Source organism: Trachurus trachurus (genome assembly GCF_905171665.1).
Source record: "Trachurus trachurus genome assembly, chromosome: 14".
Lineage (NCBI taxonomy): Eukaryota > Metazoa > Chordata > Actinopteri > Carangiformes > Carangidae > Trachurus > Trachurus trachurus.
This window is the reverse complement of record NC_139903.1, coordinates 10,377,010-10,391,699: the sequence shown is the minus strand read 5'-3', so window position 1 is coordinate 10,391,699 and position 14,690 is coordinate 10,377,010. Positions and strand designations below refer to the sequence as shown.

Here is a 14,690-nt window from a genome sequence, read left to right as displayed (position 1 = left end):
TTTTACACGCCTTACTCCCCCCCCCCCCCCCCTCTCTCTCCCTCTCTCTCTCTCTCTCCTCCCTGCCAATCAATGCACCGGCGGCTCAAAGCACCTCCATCCAGAGTTAAGTAATGACAGCAGTAAAAGTAGCTTTTCATCACCACACACATGAGAAGCCGCTGAGGTAATTCAATTATTTGTATGTGGAATCAGTGCCGGTTATACTGCAGCGCTCACGTGTGACGACCAACCCCCTCCCTCCCTCCCTCCCTCCCCCCCTCCCCCACTGATTGGCAGACACACACACAAGACTATAGAGGTAGAGAAGAGGGGAGAGGGGAGGGCCTGAACACACACACCCATCCATCCATCGCAAACAAAAAAAAATGAACGCCGAAATAAATAAAAAAAAAAAAAGCCTGTTGACTTACGAAGCAGTTGAGCATGGAGCAGGACACCCTTCCTGCGAAGCTCATGTCGAGGAGGAGCGGCAGGGCTGTGCCAGGGTGACACGCAGCCTATGGAGCAGCAGCACGACCAGAGCACGAGGAGCCGGCATAACCATTCTTCTTCTCCCAGCCGGAGCCTCTCCCCCCCCACACCACCACCACCACACGTCCACTCCGAACCCCTCTCCCTCTCCCTCTCCACCCTCCTCCTCCTCCTCCTCCTCCTCCTTCTCAAGAGGTGCTACAACGGGACAACGCGCCGGTCCAAGTTCTCATTCAGGAGCCGACCCCACCCCCTCCAAAAAAAAAAAAACGCTGCCAGAGAGAAGAGAGAGGGGCGAGGCGAGCACGCCGGTGTCAAGGCGACAACCCCTGTTGCTCTGCTGAGAGAAGGATATAGTCCGAGGTAGAAACAACAACAGCAGCAGCAGCAGCAGCGGTCCACCCTGTCGGCTGAGCTGAAAGTACAGAAGAGGAAAGCTGGGAAAGGGATGAAAAGACTGCAGATGTGCGTCCTCAACTGTAGCGAGTGGATGAAGAGGAGGAGGAGGAGGAGGAGGAGAGGGGAGGGGGTGGTGGGGGGGTGAACTGCGAGAAGAGAAAGCAGGAGAGAGAGAGAGAGAGAAAGGAAGATAGAGGGAACTGCCTGATGCTAAGCTCCTCCCTCTGCATGCGCATCTACCTCCCTCTCTCACATTCACATGCTCGCACACACATAGACCTCTCCCCCCCTCCCCTCCTCCATCTCCCTCTCCCTCTCTCATCCCTTCCTCCTCCTCCTCCTCCTCCCCCCCCTCTCCCTCCTTGTTCACCCTTCACCGACATCTCCTCATAAATACGCCTCTCCCTCAGCGATGAGGCGGTAAAACCTGGAGCGTACCACCGGCAAACCAGAAGATGCACCGACTGTCATGCACACACACACACACACACCATCTGACATCAACTGCAGCACATACACACACACCGTCTGCTCATAGCTATGCTGAGTGCAAAAACACAACCACACACACACACAGAGACGGAGAGCGGGGAGACACTCCATCCAGTGGTTGGACGGTATCCCATCACAGAAGCGTTGCATTGGCAGCAACTGCTCCAGTGCAGGAGGAAAATACGTGGCAGAGGACAGAGGAGGGAGGGTTTCTGAGGAGAGCGAGTCTATGCGGAGATCTCTGGTGACACAGCACTCTATACACACACACACACACAAACACAAACTCTTCCTCTCCCCTCGTCTCTAAGTGTCTTCCTGGCACTGTCCCACACACAAGTGCAGCACATCTCTGCCTCAGTCTCAACACCTTCCTCTGCTTTGAAAATCAGGGAAGGTCATTGGATGTGTGTGTGTGTGTGTGTGGCGTGTGCAGTCTCCCATATGCACTAGACGGGGACACACACACATACACAACCCCCCCTCTTGCCCCAATCTCCTCTACGGTGGAGTCGTGACAGCCACTCGCCCTCAACTGTACGACCCCACGTTACATAACACACACCGTAGTAAACACAGCATCGGCTGGGGACAGAACACCCTGCTATTGTAATGGGATTAATTTTCACATGGGGGAACGGTCCCATAAGGAAATTCCAACATGGAAAAGTCACATTTTAAAGAGATGGATTCTCATGGGGTGGGGCGGTTTCAAAGTCAAGTCTAATCCACGTAAACAAACCATCTAATGCAGTGCATTTTTATATTAAAAAAAATAGAGACTTTGTAGATAATTCTGCTGGTAATCATTCTTCCTCATGACTGCCAGTCATCTTCTTAAAGGTCCAGTGTGTAATAATTAACAACATCTATTGGCAAAATCTGAATATTTGTATAAGTGTATAATAGCTATAAAATAAAATGTGTTTGGTTTTCGTAGCCTTATAATTATTCTTTCACATATAGCAAGGGTTTTGCTTTAGAGAGCGTTGCCATCTTGCGCCGCCATGTTTGTACGGCAGCCCAAACGGAAAACCCAGCCAGCAAACGCTGGATGCGCTGCTGGTTGATAAGTTTCGTTTTTACTGAGGAGGAACTATGAAGAACTCAGTTGTGATTGAAAAGCACAGAAACCGAGTCGACTGTTGTAACTGTGTAGTGGAAAGGGGTGCAAAGTAATGGTAACTGGTAGTGGAAACCCTGCTTTACATTGTTTTAACATTAAAGGTGTACAGAAAGGGCCGTTTGTCCTGTTTGTCGCGCCGAGTTGTCACGAGTTGCCGCACGAGTTTACCCAAGTAAGGAAAACAAATTTGATTGGTCATTATCGAGCAGGCGGGATATTCAAAGCTTGGGGCGAGACCGAGCTCGGTGTGTGTTTGCGTATCTCAGACGTTTGAATGACGGATGACGGATCCAATATCAGTGGCTGATGAATCGTGAGCAGGCTGACGTATAATCCGTGCGCCTGCATTATCCAATGCGGAAAAAAAATACCACACTTTCATCCCGGATTTAATCAAAAATAGAATTTTGCACAAAGTTTGGCCTACAACGTCTGATAGATGAGTTATCACACTAATGTTAAGATCCATAGTGGGCTCAAATTCAATTTTCTTTTCTGTACAGCTTTTCTTTAAAAAAAAAAAAATCATCATTCTGAAGGTGTGGTTGCTTTTATTTTGCCATGGTGGTGCGCCACAATCAATTCCATCCATCCATCCATTTCTCTAGCAGAAACCCTGCTTTCCTCTCTTCTCTGAATCCATCCTGTCCCACATGCCAGTTCTGTGGAAGACAGTTGTAGGCTGATGACTGGAAGAATGGCCTTTAGCACCAGTTTCTCCAGACACTTAGCAATGATGGAGGTGAGTGCTACTGGTCGGATTCAGTTCTGAGGGTTTTTTGGGAACTGGGATGATGATAGAAGTCTTCCAGAACTAGCATGTGGGACAGGATGGATTCAGAGAAGAGAGGAAAGAGTACTGAGGCTTATCTGAATTCATCCTGTCCCACATGCCAGTTCTGTGGAAGACTTCTATCATCATCCCAGTTCCCAAAAAATCCCGCCCCCCAGAACTGAATCACTACCGACCAGTAGCACTCACCTCCATCATTGCTAAGTGTCTGGAGAAACTGGTGCTGAAGGTCATTCTTCTAGTCGTCAGCCCACAACTGGACCCACACCAGTTCGCATACAAGGAAAAGAGGGGGACGGAGGATGCTGTTGCATGCCTGCTCCATACCCTTCTTCAACATCTGGACACTCCCGGACACTTTGCCAGAGTGAATTTCATTGACTTCAGTTCAGCAACATCTGGTAACCAGCAAACTTCACAGTCTCCACATACCACCTCCTCTCATCCACTTCATTTACAACTTTCTATGTGAATCCTGTGATCATGTGCACCTGACATCATTGTTTGTACTTGATAACAACTACCCCTGACCACACCCTGACCCAACTACACCAAGAGGGCAACACAGTAAAAAAAAAAACACAGCATACAACACTCTGTTGCCCATTTTTCCCCAGTGGTGCAAGGACAATCATCTCCTCCTCAATGTCACCAAAACCAAAGAACTTATTTTTGACAACCATAGAAAAACCACTCCTCATGAACCCATATGAATTTCCCCTCTGGGACAATAAATCATGAATCTGAATCTGAAATGTGCATCTTTTTATGTCAAGACCAACAAAAATGAAATAAATTATGGTATTAACAAAAATGATTGTTTTTGTGGGATAAAAAAAAAATACTAGGATAACTTTTCCAAACTGCACATCACACAGTTGTAGGTAAATCTCAGCGAGACATTTCAGCGTGTTGTTCAGCCTCAGTGCTGATGCTTATTGTCCCTATGCATCCAGCAGCATGATTCAGTATTATTGGCCTTAGGATACTCTAAAAATATAGCATAGTTTATTTGTTTCCGGCTGTGGATCTTGCTTGATTTTCAGAATAAATTGCAAGTATAACGTGCAAACGAGTGTTTCAGTGGAAATTATCTGGCATGCCTCAATATATAATGTTCTCAAAAATTCGCAAATTTCAATGTTATTCTGTTCTACGTTGCCCACACAAACTGCCTTTTAACACAAAACAATGCAAATGTCATGCAGACTGAAAAACTCTGATTGTCAACAAGTCGCTATTAAAGCGTCACACACTCTTTACAAGTTGATATATTAGACCAGAGATCGATTTATTGCAGGAGCATTACAGTCATGTGCAGTGTGACATTTATCTCATCAGATAAATGGACTCATGCATCTGCTGCTATAAATTGCACTTCCACAAATGAAGCAGAACTGTACTGAGAATCATTTTCACATCTCATGATAAACCCGTGACTCATTACATTTATTTTCCTCGGGCAAAATGAAGAAGTGAAATGGCGCATTATGTATTAGGGAAAATCCCAAGCACACCTGCTTTGCACAGGCTGGGCTCATTAATATACCGTATGTTTAAATGTTCATCAGTGCATTAAATACTTTTTGGGAATGATTTTTGGTATAACCTCAGCAGGTTCTCAAAATTAGACATGTATTTGTGTTAACTACATGTCAAATACACCTGCTATGGCATTTTATGTATTGTATATAAGCTATATATGCACATACGCAACAATAAACTGAATCAAGTGTACAGCTCAGGTTGTCAAAGCATGTTCCAAACACTGGGCTTTAAACTCCCCCTTTCTGCCAGAACAGCCCCGCCCGAACCAGCCACAAAAGTGAGCACCAGATTTGGCCTCCTGTGTCTCACATTTTATTTTAGGAAAGGAGGGCAGCGAGTCACCAACGCTGAGTGTCGACCTACAAGTTAACACACACAGCTATACAAGTAAGATATAAATAAGACACAAGGCATAAGGAACGGCGTCCGTATGGAGATAAAAAACACTATCCAGACAAAAGTTATGTTTGCTGCATTTCACAATATGATCTACAAGCTATAACCTGTGATTATTCTACAATCTGCAGTGAACGACATGTGTTTACTCCATCAATTACAGTTATTCTGTGGGTAATATGACTGCAGCACACAGGCTGGAGATGTAAAATGAGTTTTGTTACACTGAGCTGTGACAACTCTGACCTAATAGCCTGAAGCAGGATTTAGCTTAACATAATGCATTAAAAGCATTAAAATACAGGCTGTCCAATATATTGCTTCCAAATGCTCGCCCATGCGACTCTTTTTCTTTTTTTTTCCCCTTCTTGTTTTTGATTGGCTGCCAGACATCCATTAAAAGTTGTACATCAGAACATCTCAAACAGGCTCCGACTAAAGGAGACCTACATAAACACACTGAATAAAACAACAGAGTTACCATTATCTGAATCAAACGAAGAGGAGGAGGACAGGGAACCAGACACCGACGGCCGGGCTGAGGGAACCAGAGCGAGGACGAGAGCCCCTTTAAGGAGACTTGCATTCAAATCATTAACAACAACAACAACAACAACCACAACCACCTGGTACGAACACTCTGGCTTTAACTTACACCCACACTGATGGCTACTGGCGTCTAGTCAGTGTGTATTTAAAACGACAACACCAACAAAACCTGCACACACATCCAGGTGACTTAACCATTATGTAAGTAGGTGACATCATACAGTATAGGGCAGTAACACGGTAAAATAAACAGCCATCTTTGCATGCTGCTGGCATAATAACTTCTCTCTTGCTAGTAGTACAACCTCTAACAGGTAGCATTACAGTTCATTGTGGGGACCGAGGGCAGGGTGAAATAACCCCATTGTCCTTGTTTTCCATGATTGCATTATCCTGCTAACAATATGGCAGCATGAGTGGACAACGGCATGAACCCAATACTTCCCGTTTTGTTTGAGCAAAAAAAAAGCTGAAGGCTGGGAGGCAATTAAACACTGCACCAGAAGATGGGATTAAAAGGATCATGTTACCTGTGGAACAAACTGCTGGAACAAATGTCCCACAATCCTACCTGAGAAAATGAAGCCTTTGATCAACAGCGGCTAAGGACAAGATATTACAAGCAACTTAAAAAAAAAAAGGATCCACTAGTTTGAAAACGGAAACTGTAAATGTTGCATGTTGCAGAAATCCTACCAACGTAGTAATTTCACTTTATATGTGAATCCTGTGGTCATGTGCACCTGACATCATTGTTTGTATTTGATAACAACTACCGCTGACCACACCCTGACCCAAGGGCAACACAGTATAAAAAAAATAAATAAAGGAGAAAGGTCAGTGATAAGATGCTTTTCAGAAACGCATAAAACTGTACTTCAAACAGGACCGGCTCAAAGTCTGCATTCTCATTTGATGTGCCTCAGTGAGCGCATTATTTGTTCTTCCGATCTGCCATCAATTAAGCCCAGAGCTCAACCGTGTGTCCCACATAAAAGGCCGAGGGGCTGGGCACGCAGCCACGGTGGCATTCTGTGGACCCAGTTGACCAGAACCTGGGGACACACACATCCTCCTGGTGCACTTCCTATCTCTGTCCCATAAAAAGCTGCATGGTGGCTCCATTAGTTTCAAGAGGAATTTGTCACTCATCTGATCATTACTTCCTCTCTCATGGCAGAAGGCCATTCATTGTGAGTCCAAAGAGAAAGATCACATGGACTAGACACATTCTCAATATTCTGTGCCTGAATTGTTGATAAATATGCGTTTAACACCTAATTTGAGAAGCCTTGCACATCGGGCTGCATGTCAGTAGAGTTGTGAACTATGAATAGTGTTGCATCTTGCACATTACATTTGCTTAGCTTGACTTTAATCATAACCCCCAGGCCCGGAGCTGCAGCATGATGGGACAAACCAAACGCTCGTCATGCATACAGCAAAATCTGATGCTCAGCAGTTCTGTGGAAATACTTGGATTCTACCAAAAGGTACATGTCGCAACTTGAAGACAATTACTCTCTTTTTTTTTTTGCACAGATATACTTCCATGGTAAAGTTACACAATACACTAAATTTAGCCCTATTTTGGACTAAACAGCTGGTGGCGTCCACTAGAGGGCAGCCAGGACAGATCTCTCTCCGGCACCTTACTAACATCTTGGTCCTCTCAAGAGCTGCACTCCACTCTCCACACCTTCTCCACTCGACTACAAGCACAACATGGAGCTGCACGGAGACACATGTGGCAGGCATCAAACATTATCTAACATCTGTTCCCTGCTACACAGCATTTACTGAAGCAGGAGCACGTTCCTGAATGAAACAAACAGTGCAGTAAAACTGGGACCCTGCAGAGAAAACCACTCGTGAAGTTTGGAGAGATGCTGCCTGCGGTCGATTCACTTTCACTGACTCAAACCAGTGTTGCACAAATCCCTGTTTAGAGCTGACCATGGCTAATTTGTTATATCCAGGTATTTAACGTGCATTATCCATTCAAACTTTGTACGAGCACCTTGAACAACCAGCAGGAGTCGCTACTGCAGCAACAGATGAACGATCCCTCACCGGCTTCCCACCCAAAAATATGGCCATATGTGTTTGTTGGAGGTATTGTCTCATGCTGCTGTGATCACAAAACTGTTTTGGTTTTAAAATAGCCGACTGTTGGCCACTTGGTTATCATAGCACAGTGAATAATGTCTTTAAGTTTCTGCATTTCCAAATAGAACACATTTCATTACTAAAGTGGAAGTTGTGAGTGATATTCAGTTCTTCATTATTTCTAAAAGAGTAGTATCGTAAAGGCTCAACATGTGATCACTGATAAATAACTTTAAGGAAGTAAATACATTAAAGAAACTTCTGAATTGTTTAAATAAGCCTAAACCGGATGTGTACCCGTTCACACAGTGACAACAGCTGGAGAAGTGTATTCTGTAGCAACACCCTGCTCTTTGTTTATGCCTGTAACAGTGTTGTGTCACTTCCTGAGAGTCCTGATGCCCCAACTTGCCATTTCACCTTCGACCCAGGAGTTTCAGAGCAGCACCTTGTTTAATAACAACAATCAGGAATCTGCAGCAGAGTGTGTGTGTATATATAAACAAGCAAGTCCCCTCCCCAGTAGTAGTGTGATTGGCTCACCATGCTGCCAGCCAGGGCTGTAGACAGTTGGTCTGGGTGGGTGCTCCTCTGCAGATCCCTCCCTCTCCTCCTGCCTACTGGGCTCTGCTGTGCCAGCGACGTCTCCTGCTAACAGAAAAACACATTACCCTCAGACATGAGGTCTGTGTGTGTGTGTGTGTGTAATATGTGTGGGTGGTTGTGGAGTGTGCAAAGTGGCAAATTTCACTGATTCTCACATTCTTTCAGGCATTTCAGAAGGTGAAGACAGTTTATACGCCCCCAACACACACTTTAATTGATCACACACGATTAAAAAATGTTGAATTGAGCGTCACCTCGAAAGCAAAAGCAAACTTGTATTTGTTTATCATCCCTATACAAAAATCTTATTCATTCAATTTAGTTTCACTTCACAGTCATCCACACCCCAAGTAGTGCCACCCCCGCAGTTTAAAAGAGCCACTGGTCTAAAGTTCAGCCTTCAGAGTGAATGCCGGCAGTAAAATCATAAAACTATCTAATTGTCAATTATTCACTTTATCGAACTGACCACGGTGCCGCGGCCCAGCAGCTCCCCGAGGAATGTGGGGGCATACAGAGAGACGGTCCAACTGGCTGCCTGGGAGAAGAAGCACTCTCTCTACAAATCAGGTCAAGTCAATGTAAACACACTCCACACATGCAGTTGCTGCAGAGTAGACAGACGTGCAAGCACAAGCATGGAGTCCGTTGTCACAACAGAAGCCTCGGGGTCAGATGAGCTGAGCGGAGCGGAGCCGAGCTGACCCGACCCAATGGGAGAAACTCTTGATTTACAGGAAATGCAAACTGAGACATTCCTGATCCGATTATCAGCAGCCAAACAGATAAGTGAGGGAGGAGCAGGCACCAGAAAACGTGGCCAAACTCCACAACTTCTCCACAGTCAGCAACGCACACCACCGACAAGTCCCCTGGTGGTGGATATCCTGAGCTTCTCACAACATGATAAAGAGGATCTGAAATTCACTCTAATACTGGATATCTGAACAGAGGCACTTGTTGCTACTGTGGCTGCACACACACACACACACACACACACACACACACATAATAAAACTAGAGGCTTAAACCGTCAAAATAAAAGATGAGAATCAATGAGCAGCCAGAAACCAAACACTTTATTCACTCACTAACTGTATGAAAACTAACTCTCATACGGTATTGCACTGCCTTCTCTTCCTGTGCGTATGTATGCAAGCTCAGTCAGGAAGCAGCGGAGGACACTCAGTGTAAGTTTACTACAAAGACAGTAACGCACACACAGACACACACTCACACAGTCGACCAGACTAAACATAGACATAGTGTTCACATGGCTCCTTGTGTTTGGAAGAGACTTAACAATAATACTGATTACAACCATAACACTTCAACCTGAGCTGAAATGCTCACTGTGCAGTGTCATGTCACTTCCACCCACTTGGTTTTTTTTTTTGTTTTTTTTTCCAGACACACCCCCTTTTGCACACAGCTCTACAAAAAGAAAGAAAAAAGAAAATACTATTCGACTCAGAAAATACTATTCTCAACATAACCCTCTCTTACCTGTGCAAAGCGCTGAATCAAACTTTTGGCTGAAACTTCTCTCTACCTTTTAAGCTTGAATGAAAGCTCAATGCCTTGCAAAGTAGCAGTAGTCTCGTCTCCCAAACACGTACTGGTTGTAATCCAGTGCATGACATACCTCCCTCCCTCCCTCCCTCCCTCCCTCCCTCCTTCCTTCTCTAGCTCTGTCTCTATTGCTTACTCTTTTTCCCTCCCACTCTCTACAGTAAGTGCCAGGCTTCTCAAAATGAAAGAGGCCATACTACAGGGCACGGACTCTACACTTCACCCACCTACGGGACACTCATGACTCATTTCATTGAAACGGATGACTTCCATCGTTAATCAGTCATTAAAACGTTGCCGGTCACCGGTCGTAACTGCTTTCTCAAAGCAACAATATAACTTCCAAAGGCAATATGAGTCACCAATTAATGTCAGAAGATTTAACTTTACAAATGTTGTCCTTAAAATGCATATGCAATTACATAAGGGTGAAAAAAAAAATCTGATTTTAATAACATTTGATTCAAATTTAGCAGAGGAACCAATCAAATTAACAATAAAGACCAACATTTTAAAGCTGCATTTAATCAGGGGCAACAAGTCAACAGCAGCATGTCATATTATTGCCATTAAAAAGTTGTTCGAGCTCACATGGTAGCTAACAAGTGTTCGCTAATAACTTGAATTGCCTGTTGTTGTGATTATGACCTTTAACGTCCAGTATTCATTCACCTCAGATTTGGACCCAACCAATCCCTAAGAAAAATACCTGGAGCTCAAATAGGAGAACTAGCTGATCCCATGCTACTGTAGGTGCTCACTTTGTTTGCACTGTTAGTGTGCAGCTGCTGGTGAGTGGACTGATGAGAGATGAGACACTGAACCAAACAGTACATCTGTGGTCTCTGAATCAAAACAATGAACCAAGAGAGGCCACAAGCCCAGCAGCACCGCACTGCACCGAGACTCTGCAACGTTAGTATTTATCCATCCAATTAGTGCACTTCAACTGTCAATGTTTTCAAAAAAAATTCTGGGCAGGTCCGAAACTGGGTGGATTAGTTTATGCAAGAGATCACTTTGTCTAAAAATAATCCGTCGTTTCTTTCCACCCTTCATTCATTCTTAAGCATGTGAAAACACAAAATACAAGTTTGTGTTCAGACTGCAATGATTTGGAATCATTTTGTTTTTACAAAGATTTTAGGGAAATTTTAATTAGCGAAAGAAAACTGATTGTAATTCAACACTCTAATGACGTCTCCCGTGTCAGGCTGACACCAGTTTAGAGGAAATGCTTGTGGAAATTAATAATAGACTGCTGCTGCTTAGGTGCCGTCATGTTTGCATTGTGTGATATTTTTACAACATCATCAGTCATCTTGTCAGGAGACCAATACTGAGATTTCACAACCTGTATGGTGAGAAACGTGAGGAGAGAAATGTTACTATTGATCCCAGGTATCCACCCTCCTCCTCAGTATGATCTTGTTCCTACAAGTCAAATCCTGTCCACAGGTACATCACCACTGTGGCTGGTTCTGTTCCTGACACCCTGGTTCATCAAACCAAAAATTAATTTCATTTGTAAAGCCTTGCTGACTCTGTGATAATTCCCTGTCTGCTTTTTGCTCAGTGAAGAATTCCCAAATATAATAACAACTTCGATTAAATCAATATCACCAGAAATGTGTCTCTGTACAGATATAACACCAAAGTCTGGGTAGTTGGCAGCATTGTCATGCTGTTTTGATGCCTTACGTTGAGAGTTATTCACATGTTTTTTGCAAAGTCTTGTGCAACTCAAGCCCTATAAATACTTTTCTGAAGTAGAGTATAGTCTAAAATTGGCACAATTAGATTAAAGGAGACTGATCATGCTCATATGCAGCTGTATCATTTTATTCTGGGACTCCACTAGAGTAGCTTTGCATGATGAATCACTGTTTTGAAAAGTCCTAATTTATCTTGGATTGACTGTTGTGCAGCCCCTCACTTATTACTGAAATATGCAATAGAAACTCAAGCCTCCTTAAAATACCAAATTCTTTTCAACGGACAGACGTCCAGCAGCCAGCTGATGTGCAGCACCCTGTTCTTGTGAGCACCATAACATCCCATTACCAGCGTGGAGGTGCTGAAACAAAACTCTAAAATTGAATAAGTTGTTACTAAATGTCAGCGACAGAACAAAACTGATTAACTGTCTGTTATTTGTATACAGAGGGAATTTACGTTTGCGCAGAAAAATGTCTATTCTGCAGGACCACAGGCTGAAACAAATCAAACTCTTCTTGGCCTGAGCTCTTATAATCCGACAGTGTGCCAAACTAAATGGACATTATGCAAATGTGTTGCATATGATGTAGAGGACAACCCAACAGAATCAGATCAAATCAAGAACTGCTCGGTAAAACTAAATAAAAAAACATTTAAATGTATTCAATGCCAGATTTTGTTACTTTCATCACTCGATGTGATGGAAACTCTAGGGCCAGTATCCAAAAAGCTTTGGATGTTATACAGTGCTACACCACAATGTAATTATTTAATATAGTAGCTAATCCAGTCCTGCAGGTTCACTGCCATTCCATACATTACTTTGAGGTCATCTCATCAAGACGTAGGACATTTTTTTGTACAATGTAGCTGTGAACTTGTTGAAGTGTGAATGCTGGTATAGCAGCTGTGTACAGAGGCCAGCGTCAGACTGAAGAGAAACAGGAAGAGGTGACCAGGTGAGGACAGATGTTTGATACCCAGTGACGCAAATGGTGACGGAAATAAAACAGTATGAAAGACAGTTCGAATGATTTAAATCGCAAAGAGAAATCAATTAATAAACTCACCATCACATTCAAATCAACATGACACAACTGTGTCAATAATGTTTGGCAACGAACATAACAAACATAGCTTCTTATTCTTTGTTTAAATTGACAGCTCAAAGACAGGTATAGGCTATAGGTGTTAGCATGTATACAGTATGTAGCCAATGCACTGTTATTAAAGCATGCACACTCATTTTCCAGTTTTGTGTTTGTTTGCACAGTCAAAATGAAAGCAGTCTAACACACAGTATATCTGACCTTTATGATGGTTACCATGTGCAGAACATGATTCATCTGTTTCAGACAGGTGCTGCCTGATACAGCTTTATGATCACTTTAAGCCGCTGATAGACCATGTCAGATAACGTATATTTACTCAGAGGTGATTGCAATATTAGACTGCATTATTTTTAAATAGGTCTACCAAATCTACTGGCAAAAACAAAACAAAAATATCAATAAAACGCACAGGAAAGGACAATTTCTTCTCTTCTTTTTGTTCATTTTGCTGTTTAAGCTGTCAACCTGGCTGCCTTACATGTGCATGCATAATATGGCTATGAGGCATATTGATCTTTTTTTTTTTTTTCACATTCAATAGATCAAATTGTTAACCAAGAAAATAATCCCAACAGAGGCAAATAACAGTCTGGTTACAAACATTTGTATGAAGAGTAAAATTGGCTGCCTGGTACCTCCTCATCTAGCTTTATGGACTTCAGCGCTTGAGCTGGCAAAGCCTTACAGTATTCACACAATGAATGCCATCACTGTTATCTAATAGAGAGAAGCTATTGTCACTGATTAAACTAATTTTGCAGAACCAGTTTGTTTACCTGGTCTGTATAAAAATTTTAATAAAATCCCAGTTCAGAGGGGGGGACTCCAGGGTGATTCCAGTGACCGGAATAAAACAAATCACATAAACCATTATATTGTGAGCTCCCTGGGAATAAACAGGGGGATGTTTCTGACTCCTGACTGACAACACAACAGGTGTGAACCGGTGAGCAAAGTTTACAGACATGTCACGGGTGAAAGTGAAAGTGGATGACAGCCCCAGTAAAACACTGGTCCTGTGCTAAGGAGGCGACTACATGACAAACCGAAAGTGTCTGAGCGTGTGTGTGTGTGAGCACTGTTTGCACACGTTAGCATCGGGCTAGCTACCGGGATAGCACCACTACTGGAGGTTAGTGTGTAAAATCTAAAAAACATCGCTTAGTCTCCCACAGAAAACGACAAAACGGCTCAGGGTTCACACGTCCAACACAACTCTGACAGTCGGACAACATGTCACACACAAAACATTATTCACAAGTTACACAGTTTTTAAAAAATTAAACCGAGTTACTCACTCAGAAACAATCAGCTGACACAACGGTGACTCAGTAGACTACACGACTTCCGCATTCTTGTGTGATGACTGCAGCGCCGACCAATCGCCGGCGAGGAAACTGAACGTTCTAAACCAATGACGGTAAAAGAATTCTTGCCGGCCAATCAGCGTTGGCGACGGTTCCAGCCGGTGAATCGCACACACCCACAGCCGAGCCAATCAAGTGGCAGCGAACTCCAGGAGCGCACCAATAGAAAATCACAGCGCGGCACAAACTGGGCACACACACACACACGTACTCGGCGGGGAAGTGTGGTGTGCACAGGCGCACGTACTTCTGTCAGTCATAGGTCAACACACCGTGAAGCCTCATAATATGCTTCAAATTTCAAAACTGATATGAGTAATATTGAAACAGAATCTTATTGGCAATATAAAAAAGGGAAAAAATACCCCCAACATAAGCCACAAGAAAACGAAACCAAAAAGGAGAAGCAGGAAAGGGAACTGGAGATA

The 14,690-nt window shown here is 43.6% G+C and overlaps 1 protein-coding gene across 7 annotated transcripts in view; it reads right to left on the bottom strand.

The window, feature by feature from the left end:
• The window catches only part of mtmr4 (myotubularin related protein 4), a 45,336-nt gene extending 31,103 nt beyond the window's left edge, over positions 1-14,233 (bottom strand). The window contains exons 1-2 of one of the 7 annotated variants that reach the window (XM_083987113.1): positions 14,194-14,233; positions 8,430-8,534 (exon numbers count right to left, since the gene is read on the bottom strand). In XM_083987113.1, the coding sequence (XP_083843239.1) occupies positions 8,430-8,432 (3 nt within the window). In that variant the 5' untranslated portion in view covers positions 8,433-8,534; positions 14,194-14,233. Of the gene's footprint in view, positions 1-5,709; positions 5,842-8,429; positions 8,538-8,961; positions 9,152-9,300; positions 9,318-9,998; positions 10,117-14,193 lie in introns of those variants that run through there. The other 6 variants (XM_083987112.1, XM_083987114.1, XM_083987111.1 and 3 more) reach the window with 6 other exon arrangements.
• Positions 14,234-14,690: the final 457 nt, after the last annotated feature.